The 19,741-nt window shown below is 48.1% G+C and overlaps 2 protein-coding genes across 2 annotated transcripts in view; both read right to left on the bottom strand.

The window, feature by feature from the left end:
- Positions 1-812, bottom strand: part of LOC144719556 (arginine-glutamic acid dipeptide repeats protein-like) — a 53,174-nt gene extending 52,362 nt beyond the window's left edge. Inside the window, 1 exon segment of the mRNA XM_078595591.1 lies at positions 469-812. The gene's annotated coding sequence lies outside the window, so the exon portion shown is untranslated.
- A 6,788-nt stretch (positions 813-7,600) lies between these two features.
- SPAG7 (sperm associated antigen 7) lies at positions 7,601-14,106 on the bottom strand. Its single transcript, XM_078595590.1, has 7 exons — positions 13,969-14,106; positions 13,311-13,378; positions 11,251-11,339; positions 10,659-10,743; positions 9,363-9,446; positions 8,600-8,768; positions 7,601-8,133 (listed from the first exon to the last, which is right to left on the bottom strand). Exons 1-7 carry the CDS (start codon positions 14,048-14,050, stop codon positions 7,904-7,906), a joined length of 807 nt encoding a protein of 268 aa, XP_078451716.1. The 5' UTR covers positions 14,051-14,106; the 3' UTR covers positions 7,601-7,903.
- Between the last annotated feature and the right edge of the window lie 5,635 nt (positions 14,107-19,741).

Below are 19,741 nucleotides of genomic sequence, written 5' to 3'. Positions count from 1 at the left end.
ACCACAGTAACCACCACTACTTGTTATAACAAGAGTATCGTCACAATAACCACCACTACTTGTTATAACAATAACCACCACTACTTGTTATAACAAGAATATCACCACAGTAACCACCACTACTTGTTATAACAAGAGTATCACCACAATAACCACCACCACTGCTCATAACAGCACCACCACTGTAATCACCACCCAACGCTGTGCTCCTTATAAATAACACGTGCCACCACCAGTAACCACCATCATCATCATGACCACCTTAACGTCCAACAACAAGAGGGACAACAAACCACAGCGGCGGCACCAGCAATCACAACAACAACAAATCACCACCATCATCACCACCACCACCACGCCGGAGTAGTTTCACGGCACGGGTCACCCAGCACCCCAAAGGCCGCCCGCGTCTTCCTCACGCTGCCAAACACAACGAGGAGAAAACAATCATTACAATGCATCTCTCACCGGCGGCTCCGTCGCCGCCACCGTGGCCGCGTCGTCCTCCTCCTTCCTTCCTCCCTCCCCACCACCCCCCTCGTCTCGACGCGCACGTCGGCTCGGCCCAAAACACGCGCCCGCCGCCGCCGCCGCCGCCCCCTCTCCAGCCGTCCGTCGAGTGACGACCCCCGCCTCCGATCTCTGCGCAAATCTCCCCGCCGCCGATAATCGCCGAGCGACCCCCGGCCAAACAGCGGCGGTGGAGGCAGCGGCAAAGGCAGCAAAACGGCAGCAACAGCAGCGGCGGCGGCCACTCGCCCCTGAGAACAAAGGCGACTGCTGCTGCCCTCCACGGCAGAGCCACAGCTTCCGGTGGCGAGCTACCGGAAGCCGGTAGACGTCTTCCGGAAGAATCTTCCACTTCCGGAAGACGGTTGGCGACTTCCAAAAGGATATTCCACTTCCGGAAGCCGCGGAAGTCCGTTGGGCGCGCAGGCGTTTGAGGGCACGCGATCGTTTTTTTGGAGGGGGAGTGGGGGGCGGGGCGTTGTTTTGTCATCTTCCGGAAGACGTCTTCTGTCTTCTGTCGTTCACCGCCGAACGCCCCCCCCCCACTCCTCCACCTCCCCCGCCCCCCCTCCCTCGCCCCGCCCCCTCCCTCCCTCGCCCCGCCCCTCTCCCTCGCCCCGCCCCCCTCCGTAAAGAAATCAACGGTGGAGTCAAGATGGCCGACGCGCTGCTGGTGGGAATTCTTCCTCTTCCGGAAGATGAGCACGGGTGCTTGGGTTTTTTTTGTCTTCCGGTAGAAGGATTCTTCCGTATTGATGATGTGAAATGATGATGATGGTGGTGGTGGTGTCAATACTCTGAGGTTTTTTCGGTAAAGTCACGTAGGTAAAATATTGTAAATGCTTTAAATCTTGACTTAAAGCTTTCGTGACTGCAGGAATTAATACTCGTTGGTTCTTCCGGTAAAGCCACGTAGATAGAAAAAAAATATAAAAATTATCACGACGTTTCAATGACAACACAAGCAATCTTCATCAGGTGAAAAAATAGCGAGAGCTGCTTAGGCAGGATGTTATTTAGATCTAAATCTAGATTGATGTTATCAAGGTTTGTGATGGGTGTAGCCCAATGGTCATAAGCGAATAAATTTGCATGTTAATGTAAGATCGGAGAGCTGAGCTACCTCCACTACGACAAAGCTACAGAGGAGACAAAGATAGACAAAGATCCCCCGTATAGCCTTGACAGACTGTAGGGGCAAGTGCTGTTAGCGAGCACCTATGAAGGCCGGAACGGTACACGAGGGGGTGGGTGGTCAGCACCACGCACGACCGCCTTTGTCTCCCCAGTGGCGATTTTTACACACCGCACCAGGTACTCATTTGAGGCTGAGTCGATCTAGGGGAGGCCCAGGACCTGTTCAGATAATCGTCACTGGTGTTGGCCGTGAGCGGGAATCGAACCTGCGTCGCCGGGTTCATAGCGCAGCGCGCTAACCGCTACACTACCGCACACGCATATAAAATGCACATCGGACGAAATGTTCTCGCTTACAATCAAAGTTCACGAATGCTTGTGTTGCGATCGAAACGTCGTTTTTTGTTATTTACTTTGAACATATCTACGTGACTTTACTGAAAGACCCAAAGAATATTAATTCCTAGAGTCACGAAAGCTTTAATTCAAAAGTTAGCAATGATCAGAGAAGATAATTGCTAACTTTGGTTGTGAGCTGAAAGAATAACAATTGGCGTGAAAACGCTTGTGCACGTGATAATTCAATGTGTATGGCTGTCCCTTGTGGCGGAGGGTCAGATGATTTGCGTGGCCTCACACAAAAATCAATAACGAATGAATCCTCCCCAACATCGGCAGCAAAAACCTACCTGTTGAGTTGGCCTCGAGAAAATGTCATTGTCTAACAATAGTCTACACCAGTGTTTTTCACTAATTTTCAGAGGGAGCCACATTCGCCGTTAAGACGTCAGTGTTGAGGGCTGCCTCACATTTTCAGAGGGGGCCACATTCGCCGTTAAGACGTCAGTGTTGAGGGCTGCCACACATTTTCAGAGGGGGCCACATTCGCCGTTAAGACATCAGTGTTGAGGGCTGCCACACATTTTCAGAGGAGGCCACATTCGACGTTAAGTCGTCAGTGTTGAGGGCGGCCACACATTTTCAGAGGAGGCCACATTCGCCGTTAAGTCGTCAGTGTTGAGGGCTGTCACACATTTTCAGAGGGGGCCACATTCGCCGTTAAGACATCAGTGTTGAGGGCTGCTACACATTTTCAGAGGAGGCCACATTCGCCGTTAAGACGTCAGTGTTGAGGGCTGCGACACATTTTAAGAGGGGGCCACATTCGCCGTTAAGACATCAATGTTGAGGGCTGCCACACATTTTCAAAGGGGGCCACATTCATCGTTAAGACGTCAGTGTTGAGAGCTGCCACACATTTTCAGAGGGGGCCACATTCGCCGTTAAGACGTCAGTGTTGAGGGCTGCCACACATTTTCAGAGGGGGCCACATTCGCCGTTAAGACATCAATGTTGAGGGCTGCCACACATTTTCAAAGGGGGCCACATTCATCGTTAAGACGTCAGTGTTGAGAGCTGCCACACATTTTCAGAGGGGGCCACATTCGCCGTTAAGACGTCAGTGTTGAGAGCTGCCACACATTTTCAGAGGGGGCCACATTCGCCGTTAAGTCATCAGTGTTGAGGGCTGCCTCACATTTTCAGAGGGGGCCACATTCGCCGTTAAGACGTCAGTGTTGAGAGCTGCCACACATTTTCAGAGGGGGCCACATTCGCCGTTAAGACTTCAGTGTTGAGGGCTGCCACACATTTTCAGAGGAGGCCACATTCGCCGTTAAGACGTCAGTGTTGAGGGCTGCGACACATTTTCAGAGGGGGCCACATTCGCCGTTAAGACATCAATGTTGAGGGCTGCCACACATTTTCAAAGGGGGCCACAGTGTTGAGGGCTGCTACACATTTTCAGAGGAGGCCAAATTCACCGTTAAGACATCAGTGTTGAGGGCTGCCACACATTTTCAGAGGGGGCCACGTTCGCCGTTAAGACGTCAGTGTTGAGGGCTGCCACACATTTTCAGAGGGGGCCACGTTCGCCGTTAAGACGTCAGTGTTGAGGGCTGCCACACATTTGAAACCGTTGCGTCAGAAGCCACACTAAAAGCCACCAGGGGACGCCAGTGGCCCACGGGCCTTGCAATGACGAACACTTGTCGACACCGTTGCAGAATCGTCAATCTCCACAAAAAGTAACACATTATCACTGAGTGGAATTAATTTGCAGCTCGGGGTGTGTTAAGGGTCTGATGGGCTAGGAGGGTGAACACAATACCAACAATCTTATCTAATTTCTTAAAAACAAATCATGAAGCACAAATCAAGGACAACAATTTAACATGAAGACTAAAGCTAGACAGCACATCAGCACTCCGGTTTTGCACACTCCGCTGTAAGTCTACGCAGAGGTACAGGAGGGATACAACTTCCTTGGAAGCTTCATTTCTTCGAGCACTTTCTTCTGTGGCCAGAAAGTTGTGGCAACGACAACCGTACGGGCAGGAGTGGAATGGGTCTCTTGGGTCGTCCCGAAGACGAGCAGGAAGTCCGATGGCCCTCTCCCTGACAATCGTGGAATCACTCTTCAAGTCTTCTCGCACGGCCTGACGACTTCGGATAACGCTCTCAGCAGTTACCACCAACCTCATCCACCACCTCCCATTATAGCTTCTGCTCCACATAGCGTGTCTGGGACAATGAGTAACACTGCTCGTCACTAATAGTTAATACTCTCGGCACGTGCTCGTTCGGTTCGAAACCCCCTGGGTTCAAGGCGTGATTTGTTCATGGACCTGGGTTCAGATGAGTATACTTTTTTTCCCTATCACGGTTGCCAAGTACAGAAACATCATGATTGAAAGTAATATTTAAGGGTGAATATGGTGTCTTGAATTGAGCAAAGCTACCGTAAGAATTCGTGAAAAAGAGACGATGGGAGGGAATTCCAAAGTACAGCAGCGCTCGAGAAGAAGCAGAAAGAGACGTGTGATATGTCGTGTGGTGATTGAACACAGCGTGGTTGAGTCGAAACGGTCAGCCAAATAGATCTGGTTCATGGAAACAATAACCTTAGTCATCGCAACATCAGAGTGATAAGGAGACTGATCACCGGAGAACGAGTGAATCACCCAGTAACACATTCCTGCGGAGGGAGCTGGTAGGGACGTTGGGTTGCTCGGTCAATGGCCAGGGTCAACGGCCGCGTGGTGTATTCCGCAAATATGCCCGACTGTGAGGGCGGGCACAAGCCGGCGTGAGTAGGTTAAACGTTTAGTTTTATAAGGGCACCACGGGGTGACCAGCCCCACCTTCCCCATCCAGCCCCACCCTCCCCACCCAGCCCCTCCCTCCCCTCCCAGCCCCTCCCTCCCACCCAGCCCCTCCCCTCCTCACCCAGCCCCTCCCTCCCCACCCAGCCCCTCCCTGCACGACGGACAAAATAATCCCCTGTGGGCTGGTATAACTAGGAGGTTCCTACCAGTATAAACGTTGTCTACCTTAACAGGTGCTTGTAAACTACATTTGACCCTCAAACGTCATAGGGGTATTACATAATACTACGGCGCGAACAATTTAAACCCTTGTGCCATGCACATGCACAGCCGTTGAGTCAATTAACTGCTGGATGAGGGCTTCCCCACGCTGTGTGTGGCCGCGGAGGTTATCTGACCAAACTTCACGAAGCTGGTCAGTGCGGGTTGCTGGCCAGGCACATATAACTACAGTACAACAATGTATTTTAGTCCACTGCCATCTGCTACAAACCACATTGTCCAATATTGTCAAATCTCGGATGCGAAGCATGGTTGAGGCTGGATGGGCGATCTGCATGCATGAAACACGTGCTAGACTAGCTAGAGGCTGCTGCGGCGCTACAGTGTCAGCAGAGGGCAGTGCAGCTGTTGCACAATAGCGACACTCCCCACCTGCGTCAACCCGCACTGACCAGCAGCACCGTCCATAGGGAGGTGCAGGGCCCCCCCAGACGCCTGCAAACTAAACCAGAAGTATTACATCTGACGCCTCCCAAAGTGCGGGGCCCGGGGCAGACGCCCTGATTCGCCATACCCGAGGTATGCCTCTGCCGTGTCAAATAACCCATGTGACCTGCTCGGCAGGGGGGGGGGAGGCCCTCATCCAGCAGCGGATTGACAAAAAGGCTGTGCGTGTACAATGTACACGGGCTTCCATTATCATTGCTCCACAGTATCATTTGTTGATTGAGCAAGGGAGCTTGCACCTTGTCCAGTTTTCCTGGGTGGGTCTCATCAGTAAGTGACGAACCTGGAGGTTGTAAAGCAGACACTGGAGATTACGCTGTCAAATCGTTGTAAATACATACCGTCTTTAATTCTGTAATCTTAGATACACTATACAAACACAATTTAAGCCAACAACAGTTAAATCTGAAAACGCATGATGCAACAAAACAAGCGGCGCTCATGGCCGCAAAATACTTTCATTCGTTGGTAAATAAAACAATCGACAATCCTCGAAATAACCATAAAATCGCAATACACACATGCAGCGTTGCGTGTGCTGTACATGCGCATGTGCAGTCGTGCTCACATACGTGGCTTGCTCGTATTGAGTGCATGTGCCGTCATAGGTGGTTCTGGGGGTTGTACGGGGGGAGAATGAGAAAATATATGAAATACTATGAAATACATTCTTTGAGAGAATGAAGCCTGAAAACGAAAGGGCATGGTTCATAGTGCAAAAGTTCACCATGAAAACTACTCCTGGTGACCTCGTGCCATCTCGTTATCGGACATTGTCTCGCCTAATAAAATGTGTGTTCGCCGATTACATTAGCCAACTACAATACTCTCCTAGTATTGACCTTGCACTCGGTCCCCCGCTGCGTCAGGCTTCAAAAAGCTTGCAGAATTGGCTGCATGTGAATCCCAGTTGCTAGACATAACCACCTGTAATATATCCGTGCATCTCAGTGCGTCTGTGTATCGCAGTATGTCCTCGGGAGTGCTGCAGTCTCCCTGTGTCTCCGTATTTCTCCATGTGTTCTTGTGTCCTTGTGTATCTCAATGTTTTCCTATTAGTTGCAGTGTATAGTCGTGCATTGGTACCCATAGCATGACTTTATTAGCCATGTAATGTTTCGCCTTCCTCGCAATTCCGTGAGCTTTAATGGTCAGGGATTTTGATTCAGTAAAAAATATTGTCAATAAAGTCAAAAAAATGCTAAAAGTCCTTTCTTTATCTTAGATCCATGACAGATTTGGGCCATTTTGGTCTAAGAAAACATGTAACCTCCTAATCTGCAAATTTACCGTGGATTAAATTAGCCACTTGCGCATTTACCCTGTAATCTGCTAATTATTTGTAGATTAATCGCGTGGCTCTTTTCCCCAAGATTCGTGGCACACTGCGCCGGTGCGAAAATAACTCGTGCATTATTTTCTCTAACCTCTGCAGTGTGCCGCAAATTACAGGATGCTCATTGATATGGTCCCCCCCCCCCCTTTCCAACATCAACGTAGATGACTGGATTTCTGCTGTACATTCGATGTATAGGAATTAAGGGGAAGCGGTGGTTCACGTATAATGCTATGAACGCGTAGACCGGAGTTCGATTCACAGACATGGCTGTCATCAGTGGCGAGTGATATCTAAACCGGTCCTTTAGTGCACCTTCCCATTAACCAACCCGAACTGAGCAGTGTGGTGAAATATGATCAAACAACCCCTTTTGACATCCTCTGGTCTAGCACCGTTTGAGACGAAAGAAAGCTGTCTCTGGTGTGGACCAATCAGTTTCAAAGACAATGCATAAATGATCAGTGTGTTTTTTTTGTTTGCATTCTGACCACAAGTATTGTGGTTAATGCAAACATGATTCCTCGTAAAAAGGTTTCATTTTTGTTGCCAGAAAAAAGGGGGAAATCCTATTCTTATAACCCCATGGTTGACATGGCGTGAGGATGCCATCATCCAGCAGAGGATTGGCTAAAGTCTTTAAACAATTTTTTTTGAAAGAAAAAACTATTCCTATACAGTAGATGCAATTCAATGAATTGATCGTGATTTTAATTGATAAGTTGCATGCCCAGTCTTTATTAAATCAATTGAGTCCATTTGTGCCACTGCAAGTCCCACTCCATCCTTCAATTGTCTCTGCTAGTTCTCTATTCAAGTTAAGTTTTTGCATGTCCCAATGTGAACCAGTGTCGAGACTCAGTGTGTCCACGTGTCTGTGTATGCCCATGGCTCGCCGCACATTTCTGCACGAGCCTGTGCATCCCTCTGCATCTCTGCGTGTCCCCGTTCGTCCCTGTGTATCACTGCATGTCCCCCTCGTTCATCCGTGTCTCGCTGCGCCTTCCTGCGTGTCCCAGTGTGTCTACACCCCGCTTGGCTCGGCAGCATTTGTGTCAGTTGTGCTCGTCTCGACCACGGTCGTCTCGACCACGGTCGTTTCGACCACGCTCGTCTCGACGCCGCTCGACTCTGTGCCGCTCGACTCTGCCGATCTCGGCTCAGCCGTGTTGGCCGCGCGCAGTTTTTTCTTGGCCCGAATGTCGTTCATGGCCTCTTCGATGGAGCGCTTGTCTAGCTTGTTCACCGTGGGCACTACAGGAGGAGGGAAGTGGTACGAAGCCAATCATTACAATGCATCTTGCATTTACAAAATGTCTAAATGCCACCGTAATTTCAAGTTGGTGCACAGTATGCACTGCCACAGAGTGACGAATGCTGGATGTTGCTTATATGTGTGGAGTGATGGTGCAGTGGTCAGTGCACTGCGCTACAAATCTTACCCGCCGAGTTCCATTGCCGGCTTTGGCTAACATCAGTGGCGAGTGATATCCAAACCGGTTTGAGCCACTCCTAGGTGAACTTCGCTTTAAAAAGAGTACCTAGTACGGTGTGTACACATCGGCACTGGGGAGACAAAGGTGGCTGGGAATGATGTTAGCCACACCACATCCTCATGTGCCATGTTGGCCTTCATAGGTGCTTGCCAACAGTACTTGCCCCAACAGTCTGTTAAGGCTATACGGGGGATATGTCTTTGCTGTGCGAATGAGACAGTCACCACAGCCGTAGGCGACGTTAGCGTGCAGCGTGTGTGCCGCCTGCTCGGCTGACTCCGTGCCGATCAGGTGCCGGTATTTGTCTCGGTAGTTGAGCTGCGGCTCCGGAGCTGCCGTCCCCGGCCCCTCGGCTTTCCCTGCCGCCTCCTCCTCCTCCAGCCGCTTTCGTTCCTGTACACAGACACAACCCCCCCCCCCCATATTGTCATCAACAGACTGTTGAAGTAAATGTTCTTAGCAAGCACGAGGGGTTGGGTGGACACAGCATCAAGTCCGGTCGCCTTTCTTTGCACACCGTGCCAGGTACTCATTTGAGGCCGAGTAGACCTAGGGGAGGCCCACAACCAGTTCAGATATCCGTCACCAATGATGGCCATGATTGTGAATCAAACTTTCCTCTTTGGGTTCATATCAAAGCGCGCCAACTGCTGCACTACCGCTCCCCACATACCAAGCGCACAAAGACATGCCCCTGGTCACACACGCACTCGCACAATCATGAGTTTTCACCCTCATGTGCTGCTAGTCCCGCATCTCCTCAAGATGACCCCTTCTGACTTGCCACCACAGGGCGGCACTCATCTTTTAGCCATTGAGGGACGATGACGATTCTAAGAAAGATGACGATCATGAAGATCACGATGATGACGATGGGTTGTTGACCCCCAACCAGGATTTGCGACCTCCGGGTTGCGAGTCAAGTGATCTAACCACAGAGACATGTGGCGGACATGTGGGTTGACGGTGCGGGAGGTGAAGGGAGACCTGCAGCTTGAGCTGGTGCAACAGAGGGTCCCATTCTTCTCCCCGTCTGTACGCCTCCAGCTCATCATCACATGGCGCAAACTCCTACAGAAACATCAACATCACGATTACCACCATTAACATCACGATCGCCATTAATGTCACCACCATCAACATCATTATTTACACCATTTACCAACATCAACACATGATAAGCCACTTCGCTAAGCTAACATTTGTGGCCAGGTCACTTCTGACAAAAGAGCTATACAGCTCAGTAGGCCTTACCTGGTAAAATAAAAAAAGTTTAGTTGAGAACATTCCACCTAGCTCCTGCACACAAGCCAATCTCTTCACTCCATCTCTGTGGTACATGTACTCTCATGCACGTTCCCTCCTTTTGCTGCCACTCCATGTTTGAGTGTCATTAACCAGCCATCATTTGTTCGAGCAACATATCCTCACCAAGCTCACTTAAATTTCGATTTAAAGCTTTCGTGACTGCTTGGATTCATCTTCTTGGTTCTTTCGGTAAAGTCACGTAGAAGGGAAATAATAAAATAATAAAAAATTAACATCATAAAATACAATTCTCACGACGTTTCGGCCACAACGCAAGCAGCCGTCCACAGGTGAAGAACAGGGCTGTCGGAAAGACAGCGTCTGAATGAACACCACCAAGCTTGGCAGCGTATATTTAAGCTGGGTTAGAGGAGGAGAGCGCCTTGACAAAGGAATTTACATATGTGACTTTACCGAAAGAACCAAGAAGACAAGCTCACTTACTCTTCTTTACACTCAATATGGACCATAAGATCAGCACACAATGGCCTACTCTTGCAAATGACGTCACATGATCTTTAACGTGCATTGTGAAGCAGACGGCGTTTACTATTCTTACAGTTGATACACGTGGAGTAATAAACAGGGCGGCCACTGGATTTGAATCATGAACCTCTGCCAAAAGTGGCAAACGTGCTACCGCTGGGACATGTAACCACTATAATCATAATCACCACCACAATCACAAGTGAAGTCAACATCACCAACACTGCCACCATCATCAGCAGCATTACCACCATCAGTGGGAGTAGCCTGGTTGGCATGGGCCCTTGTGCAAGGCATTAAATGAGGCCTTTCGTTCAATTTTCCCCTCTTCGTAGGCTGACACCTGGGCCCCTCTGGTCCATGGGACCCAGTGCAATTGCACCGCCTGCACACCTTCGATTAGCACGGTTGGCTACGTATGGTGCAAAGAAGTTCAACACAGCTATGCCACTGGCCACTGCTATGGATGTCGCCACACTCGCGCCACACCTTCTTGAAGACCATGACGTGTCGGCTTTCCTCGTCATCGCCAAACGAGAACGAAGCCAGCCCCGCAACCTCCGCCACATCGTGCCTGCATGTGCAGGGAGACGACAAGATATTTGATGACACGTGGGGATGTATGAAGACGTGGAGGAAAACATGAAAGACATGGGGACACTTTGGAATGCATGAGGAACACATGGGAACAGGTGGGAAAGTATCAAATATAGCGCACGTAAAGAAAAGTAGGTACACGTGAAACACCACTGCGTACAAATGGGACACACGGTCACACTCGGTGACAATCAGAAATGCACGGAGCCAAAGGGGACATGTGATCACGTGTGGAGGGTCATATGGAGACACAACGGGACACACAGGCACAAAGTGGGGATGCACGGGAATTCACAGGGGATAGATAGGGGCAAACAGGAATGCACAGGATGTGAAGGAACACAACAATACACAGGGACACACAAGGATATAGAGGGCCACCGGCATACATATGTATGCACGGAGATGCAGGAAAATGCACAGGGATACTCATTGATATCAGGAGACGGACAAGGATATGTTTTGTGTACGGTGCAATGCGTACAGTATGCTGCGCTCCAGCTTTCCCATTGGCTCAAAGCGTTTCTTCTTCTCAGAGCTGTCCTTTATGAAGGCGGTCACTCGTGCCTCCATCTAACCCAGACAGAGACAAAGAAATAAAAAGGTAAACACACAGACAAAAAGAAACAGAGAAAGGCATGATAATGGAAGGAAGAGACACACAGAGAGGCACAGACAGAGAGGGTGAGACACTTAACACAAAGGGGCACAACATGAGAGAAGAGTAGACACATCAATAAAGGATGGCGAGAGAAAAGGAAAAATAATTGGATAGGGGGAAAGCACAGGTGGGTCACAGAGGGAGGGACCAACAGTGAGAAAAAGGCACAGGGAAAAAAATTGAGATAAGGAGAAAGAAACAGGAAGAAAGTGAGAGAGAGGCAAAGAGAAAGGGAAGGACAGAGAGAGATACGAGTATACAATAATAGTACGGTAATCTAATTTACAGGATGTTGTGTAAGATACACCAGGCTGGCTCCTCCCACACGTTACGACTAAATCATTGGCCGATAACACCTTAATATACAGGGGACTACAGAAGTTTGGGGGGGGGGGAATTTGTCACTGGCTGAATTTACTGGTTGTCTATGGTTCCTCACACCTCAAGAGTCGTTCTCTCTTTTCGAGAGTGAGCATGTTACAAGTTTAAACGATTATTCAATCAGATCCTCAAGTCTAGTACATTCATGTTATCATCCTGGTCACCAATGACTGCACAAAAAACCCACCATATTAAATTAAAGTTGAACTTAGTCCATGTTATTTAAACTCGGAAAATAAACCAAATGTTGGTTTATTTGATATGCAACTAATACTATTTGTGGGGCATAAAATGGAGTCCCAAGTATGGATAAACCTTTTTCGATGTATGTGTGTTGTCACTATTAGATGGAAATATAGAGCCTATGTGTACTTCTAAATAGCATTTTAATATTACAATTGCACTGTTTTAACTTGTGTGTATTTCGTTAACGAAAGTCAAATACTTTGATCGTTAGTTGTGCAATATCCCTTAATGATCCTGTATTTATTCTCTGTAATATTGAGGTTTTGTTTTTGTTGTTGCTGTGCTCACACATTGCACGATGGATCTCCCTTGTAAAATAGCCAGGAAACTGGTTAAATGGGATTACCTGTGTAACACATTACAATAAACTTTAAACTTAGGAGGTGATTCAGAAGGAATTCGGGGTAATCTTCCAGAGCTAATCTCTGACACAACATAGTAACACTGTGAGAATACCTTCATCTCAGGACATGTTATAGAGAAATTGGAGTTTTACTGGCATGAAAAGCAACTTAAAAAATAAAACATTAAATGTAAATAACCTAATGAGCTCTTATCTATTCGCTGCAAGATGAAGGCCTTCCCACATTCCTTCATTGTCTGCAATGCTACAATCCAATTCGCTCCTGCACATGAGCTAATCTCATTTCTCCAACTCCTCTGGTTGCCATTCGATCACCAACCTCCACCATCGGCCAGCATCCCTTCAGTGTGAGCTTTCCAAATACTATATTCTTGAGAGTCCATGGACTCTTATTCTCTTTTGTTCTCTGATCCATGTGTTCCTCTTCCTGTCTCTCAGTGCAATTCCAAGCATCCACATCCCCATGCTTCTTTGCGCACTTTCATCTCACACATGGAAAAATATTGATGGAATATGAGTGGGGCAGTACCACAGTGGTTAGTTCACTACGCAATTAATCTGGTGACCTCGGTTAGATTTCCGGCTGACATAAGAGGCAAGTGATAATTATTTGAACTGGTCTTGGGCAATTCCTTCCCCAATCTGCATTGACCAGCGACAGAAAATATGGTGGTCAAGGTCGAGCATAGCAGGGGAGATCTTACTCGAGCAGTTGACTGTCAAAGGGATGTAAATGTGTTTGTCTTAAAGATGCCTGCACAAGCCCCTGTCTGTCTTCCCTCTTCGTATCCTGGTGCATGGGCCCTTCCAGCCCATGGGCCCCAGTGCAATAGCAACCCCTTCGCACTGTTCTATGCCACTATCTGGTGCGCAAGTGAACTAGTACACACACCTGTTTCCTGAACTCTGCCTTGTGTTTCCTCTCCTGATCTTGAAGGGTCTGTAGACGGGCTGCCTGTTCTGCGAACCCAACAAACGGATCACCACCACCGGCACAACAATCACCACGACACGAACCCACAATTACACCACATACAACAATACCAACACAACCAAACCTCCAATGCCCCTAACACAACAAAAGCACCAGAAACACAGAGACACGTGGGATTAAACGTGCAAGACTCAGGACTAACATAACAAATCAGAGTGTGGAAAAGTGTAACTCTGAAAAACACATTTGAATTTGAAATTATTTGATTTGTTACACGGATGATCCGTTTAAGGCATGTTGCGCACGAGATGAGGTAATTGATTTGGAGTAACCAAAACACCCTAGCCCCCAGTGCCTGACCACCCGTAGCAACAAGTTACAGAACTCTCGACACAGAGACGAATGTGAGAGAAGCGAAACCCGTTCCAACACTCCCCCCACCCCCATCGCTACAATGTTTTCCCTGCCAGGTCGTGCGCCTCGCCCGGCCGCAGCGTCCAGGCAAGAGCGTAGGCACCGCGGAAAGCTAGGCCGCACGCACAGCGACCCCGCGAACGCCGGCGCTGAGGAGCGCAGGAGTTGGGTGTGAGAGGTGGAGTCCGCCACGGGGAGATACCTCGGGCTTTCTTGCGCGACTCCTTGTCGCCCACACTGGGCGGCTTCTCCATGGAGCTCAGAATGGAGCCGAGCAGATCCATGCTTGCAGGGAGCCCGGGCAGTGGGTGAGGACTGCTCCGCTGAACCTAAGGAACAGAACGTGGATCGATTCCTACTTTGGGAATCGACGGTGGTCAATTTCGGTTAGGGAATCGATTCGATTTGGCAGTTTTCAGTTCAGAGTCCGTTATTAAATCTTGATTTGAAGTTTTCGTGGTTCTTTCGGTAAAGTCTATAACTATTCTTAGTAGGTATAAAATAAAATAAATTAAATGACGACGTTTCGGGCGCAACACAAGCGCCCGTCACCAGGTGGGGCAACCACAGCAAGAAACAATTGCTGAAGTGGGCACTTGCCCACTGGTGACGGACGCTTCTGATATTTAACTATGTTGAGACTGTCAACCCCATATGGCTTACCCCGTATTCTTGTACAGTACAGGCAAATTGAGTGTTTAGGTCCATACGGCGTACAGCCGTTTCAATACGGGCAAAAGCAATGTCGGTATGTTTGTGTTTCTACCTTGTGATTGGACTTTGTAGGATGAACATTGAGATGTATAAGGGCACAGGGTGACCAATAAGGTCTGAATTGGTCAGTAATAAGGTAGGTACTGATGAGAGGTTAACAGGTATGATGTGGAAATGTTGGACTTATTTCGCACCGTTCGTAGCCAATCGTGCTAATTGGAGGTGTGTGGGGAATGACAAACTAAATCCGATGAGCTATGAAGCTCTTTTTAAACAGATTGTAAGTAGGGACAGGGTCAACCTCTTACCACGGAAACTCTCTCTCCCACTTCAGCAAAAAAATATTGCTGTGGTTTTCCCACCTGATGATGATTGCTTGTGTTTGCAATCGAAACGTCGTGATTTATTTTATTTTATACCTACGTGACTTTACCGAAAGAACCAAAGAGTATGGATCCCTGCAGTCACGGAAACTTCAAATATAGATTACAAAGACCGATAGGAGTGTAAAATACAAAAGAGGTAAGTGAGTTACTATAAATAACAATATATTGCTGTTGCTTTCTTGCAACCGAGAGAGGAGAACGATCAAGAGGCCAAGTTGAGTCTCGTTTGCAAGTGACCAGGAGGTCATCCAAAAGCAAAACAAATGAAGTATCTTTTGATGTAAAGCTTTCGTGACTGCAGGGATTCATATTCTTGTTTTTTTTCGGTAAAGTCACGTAGAAGGGAAATAATACAATAAAAACTATAAAACAATAAAAAAATGTATCACGACGTTTCGACTGCAACACAAGCAATCATCATCAGGTGTGAAATCCACAGGAATAAATCTTGTTTTTTTTTATTTCAAATTTTCTTGCTGTAGATTTCACACCTGATGATTGCTTGTGTTGCAGTCGAAACGTCGTGACAATTTTTGTTTTATATTTTTATTATTTTATTATTTCCCTTCTACGTGACTTTACCGAAAGAACCAAGAAAAACGAAGTGTCGTAAAATAAAACTAAAGCAGACACTTTGAGTGCAAAAACAACTGCTTTGCATGAAAAATCGTGCACAAAGCGTAAACTTGTTTAACAATAATATTCCTCGCAGCAGAAGTCAGCTTGGGTGGATTTTTTTCAGACGGATCACAATTTACTTTTCTCTGTGTCTCTGTGTGTGTCTCTCTGCGTGTCTCTCCCCCATGTGTTTCTCTATGTGTTTCTCCCCCATGTGCCTCTCTCTCTGTGTTTGTCTCTCTCTCTGTATGTGTGTCTCTCTCCGAGCTTGCATTCATTCACGCCTGATGACGGTTGCTTGTAGTGCAAACGGAATGTCATATTCTATTGTTTATTTTCTTTTCTTTCTACACGACTTTACCGAAAGAACCAAAGAGTAATTCATCCAGTCACGAAAGCTTCAAATCAAGTTTGGATCATAATTAAGTTACACAATTAAGGTATAAAAAAGTTGAACAAGATATAGGGGTGACTATCGATGTGTAAAGAAATAACGATTCGTTGATTCGGTTTGAAGTTTAGGTTCACCAGGTGAGAAGAGCGCAAGACCTGGGTCACCAACATGACAAAAGCGATAAAGTGAAAACATGTACATGTACAACGGTGCAGAAAATAGAAATTAGAGCCAAAACAACCAAACAAAAATGAACACGAAACAAAACTCTACACACTCGTCATTAACACCGCTGAAAACGGACAGTATGCGAAATGGCCCTTCTTCATAGCGCATATAATTTAGATAAATTATCACTGGTAGAACTCTAACACAATAATTTAAATTTTCGCAAAAAAGTTGTATCATTATATATTTTTAAAATATAACTGACGCTGTTAGCAGGGATATACATATTAATAGCTATATTTCCGTTCACAATGCATTCACTGAATTATATAGATTAAAATCTATGTTCAGAAATGTTTCGCAATGTATATATTTACAAATGTACAGAGTTGGGGAACATGGATAGAGAACGCGGGCGTCAATGTACAACAGACGTGCCCATAGAGGCGGGGCCCGTGTTGGGGGAGTGGCGTGAGAGGGGGCGGGGCTACAGCTGGAGGGGCGTGGCTACGCCTGAAGGGGGAGGGGCTGTGCAGCTGAGCGTCGTCACGTGGGCAGGGCGATTTTTCTGTGACGTCACAAACCTAAATTGGTGACGACAACCTGGAGCGGGTTTGGGCCACCACGACGGCTGCGAGCAGCAAAATCGAGTCTCCCAAACTTCAAGAGATTGTTTCTTCTCAACGCAAGGTAATAATAACCTATGTATTTATTAAAGAAAACATAAAGCTATGATATATACCAAAATTACAAGTATCGGACGTTTCGGTCGCAACACAGGCGGCCGTCTTCAGGTGAGAAAAAGTATCTGCTGTTGTGGCTTTATATAGGCACGGGAGGGGGGTGACAGAGGAGTTTGGCTGTAGGGGTTAGGCACGGGGGGGGGGAGTTTGGCTGTAGGAGTTAGGCACGGGGGGGGGGTGGGAGTTTGGCTGTAGGGGTTAGGCACGGGGGGGGGGGGGGAGGTGGAGTTTGGCTGTAGGGGTTAGGCACGGGGGGGGGGGAGGAGTTTGGCTGTAGGGGTTAGGCACGGGTGGGGGGGGGAGGAGTTTGGCTGTAGGGGTTAGGCACGGGGGGGGGGGGGGAGTTTGGCTGTAGGGGTTAGGCACGGGAAGGGGGGGAGGAGTCTGGCTGTAGGGGTTAGGCACGGGGGGGGGGGGGGGGAGTTTGGCTGTAGGGGTTAGGCACGGGAAGGGGGGGAGGAGTCTGGCTGTAGGGGTTAGGCACGGGGGGGGGGAGGAGTTTGGCTGTAGGGGTTAGGCACGGGGGGGGGGGAGGAGTTTGGCTGTAGGGGTTAGGCACGGGGGGGGGGGAGGAGTTTGGCTGTAGGGGTTAGGCACGGGGGGGGGGGGGAGGAGGAGTTTGGCTGTAGGAGTTAGGCACGGGGGGGAGGGTGGGAGGAGTTTGGTTGTAGGGGTTAGGCACGGGGGGGGGGGAGGTGGAGTTTGGCTGTAGGGGTTAGACACGAGGGGGGGGGGGGGAGGTGGAGTTAGGCTGTAGGGGTTAGGCACGGGGGGGGGGGGGGAGTTTGGCTGTAGGGTTTAGGCACGGGGGGGGGGGGGGAGTTTGGCTGTAGGGGTTAGGCACGGGGGGGGGGGGGAGGAGTTTGGCTGTAGGGGTTAGGCACGGGGCGGGGGGAGCCACACTCCTCCTCTACCCCCCTCCCGTGCCTAACTCCTACAGCCAAACTCCTTCCCCCCCCACCTCCCGTGTCTAACTCCTCCAGCCACACTCCATCCCTCCCCCTCCCGTGCCTATATAAAACCACAATAGCAGCATATTTTTCTCACTAAACGAAAGTTTTTGTTTATGAAAACATGGCAAATGATATAGACCGCAGTTTGAAATATGCACGGGCACATATATGCACGGGAGGTCTGCGCTTTGCCAGTGGATAGGAACGCCGGACAGAGTTTGGTTCAGAGACTCGGGGAATTAACCCATCAGTGTGGAGCTTGTAAATGTTATCTCCACGATGTGTTTTTTCTCTCGATTCTCTGGTTTCATTCCAATACGAAGCAAAACTCTCATTCATGGAATTTGCTCAAACATCCCAATGCAGCAGCACAATCCTGAGAAAAAGTCAGTGATGCTTTCTGGGTGAAATAACTGGGATGGCGAAGAGGGAAAGAGAAAACTGAAGAGTGGAGATGGTGGACAGACGTATTCATGTCCTGTCTGTACTGCATACCTATGCCTGTGCTTTAGCTTTATCACGTGTGTATGAACCCAGGGGGCATGCCGGTTTGAGTTAACCCCATGTGGATTTTTAATTGAAACTGATTTCAATTTAAAGAGTAATGAGGGGTTAGGAAGCTACTGTCGAAACGGCCACCTGTACTGATTGCTCGCACTCTTCTTCACCACTCCCTCTTGACCAGATGGCGACAAATCTCCTCAGCAATCGCTATGCGGTTTTGGAAAAACTGGGTGAAGGAACATTTGGCGAGGTGTTCAGATGCTGGGACCACAGGAACCGCAAGGAGATGGCCCTCAAGAAGATTGACGTCACATTAAGGTGAGAGAGAGAGACCAAGTCATGATGTGCTTCACAATCTTCACTGGAAAGTTTTCCTGCAACACAAACTCACGTGTGCCTACCGAGACAAGAGGCAAGAATAATAATGATCCTATTTCCGACATTCTCGGAAGTATATTCTTGGTTCTTTCGGTAAAGTTACGTAGAAGGGAAATAATAAAATAAAAAATATATTAATTCTCACCACAGCAAGAAACCACAGCAAGAAATGTCCTTACCGTGGTTTTCACACCTGATGATGATTGCTTGTGTTGCAATCGAAACGTCGTGAGAGATTTTTATTTTATTTTATTATTTCCCTTCTACGTGACTTTACCGAAAGAACCAAGAATATGAATCCCTGCAGTCACGAAACCTTTAAATCGAAATTCTCAGAAGTGTTTGTATTTCTTCACGCAGCATCACGGACGCGGAAGCATATAACGAGGCTGGCTTCCTCAAGATGTTGAGACACAATAGCATCCTCCGGCTTGAGGAAGACTTTGTCGTGGGAGATTACCATTATCTCGTGTTGGACTACATCAGGTAAGAACACCAAGTCCATTACAACCGTGGCACTTACAGGATGTGCACAACTACAAGCTTGGCAGCTGCTTAATCTAGATCAGTGCTCAATAAATAAGCTATGCTATACTGCATTGTTAAGAAGCAGCTGCATTAACCATTTCATAACCAGTTTGTTAAAAAAAAAGCTATCTGCAGTCAGCACGTATTCCATGCATTGTTACACCTCGAATGTCTTACCTCACCTTTAGTGTTCTAGGACTTGCCGTGCATGTGTGGATGTGCTGGTGCCTTTGTGCTTGATGCTGTGTTTAACCATGTTGCACTGTGTGTGTTGTACGTTTTCCCTTGTCAGCACGGGCAGCCTCTTTGACGTGGCGAACGCGAACGGAGCGTTTACTCTGTCCTCCGTCAAGAGATATGCCCGGTCCCTGATGGAAGTGCTGGCCTTCCTGAAGAAGAACGGCGTAGTCCATGGGGACCTCAAACTGGTAAGGGTTTATCATAACATTTATTTTAGAGGAATTAAGCAGGTCTAAGGGACGCTGCCACGGTCTAATGGATAGCACACTAGACGTTAAATCCAGAGGGAATCGATTCAATTTGATCTCCCGGCATGGCAATTACAACAGTGGACAGGTTCTGAAATCCC

Source organism: Lampetra planeri, chromosome 6 (assembly GCF_965212315.1).
Source record: "Lampetra planeri chromosome 6, kcLamPlan1.2.h2, whole genome shotgun sequence".
Classification (NCBI taxonomy): domain Eukaryota; kingdom Metazoa; phylum Chordata; class Hyperoartia; order Petromyzontiformes; family Petromyzontidae; genus Lampetra; species Lampetra planeri.
Note: the sequence above shows the minus strand (reverse complement) of the source record. Positions and strands in the feature narration are given on the sequence as shown.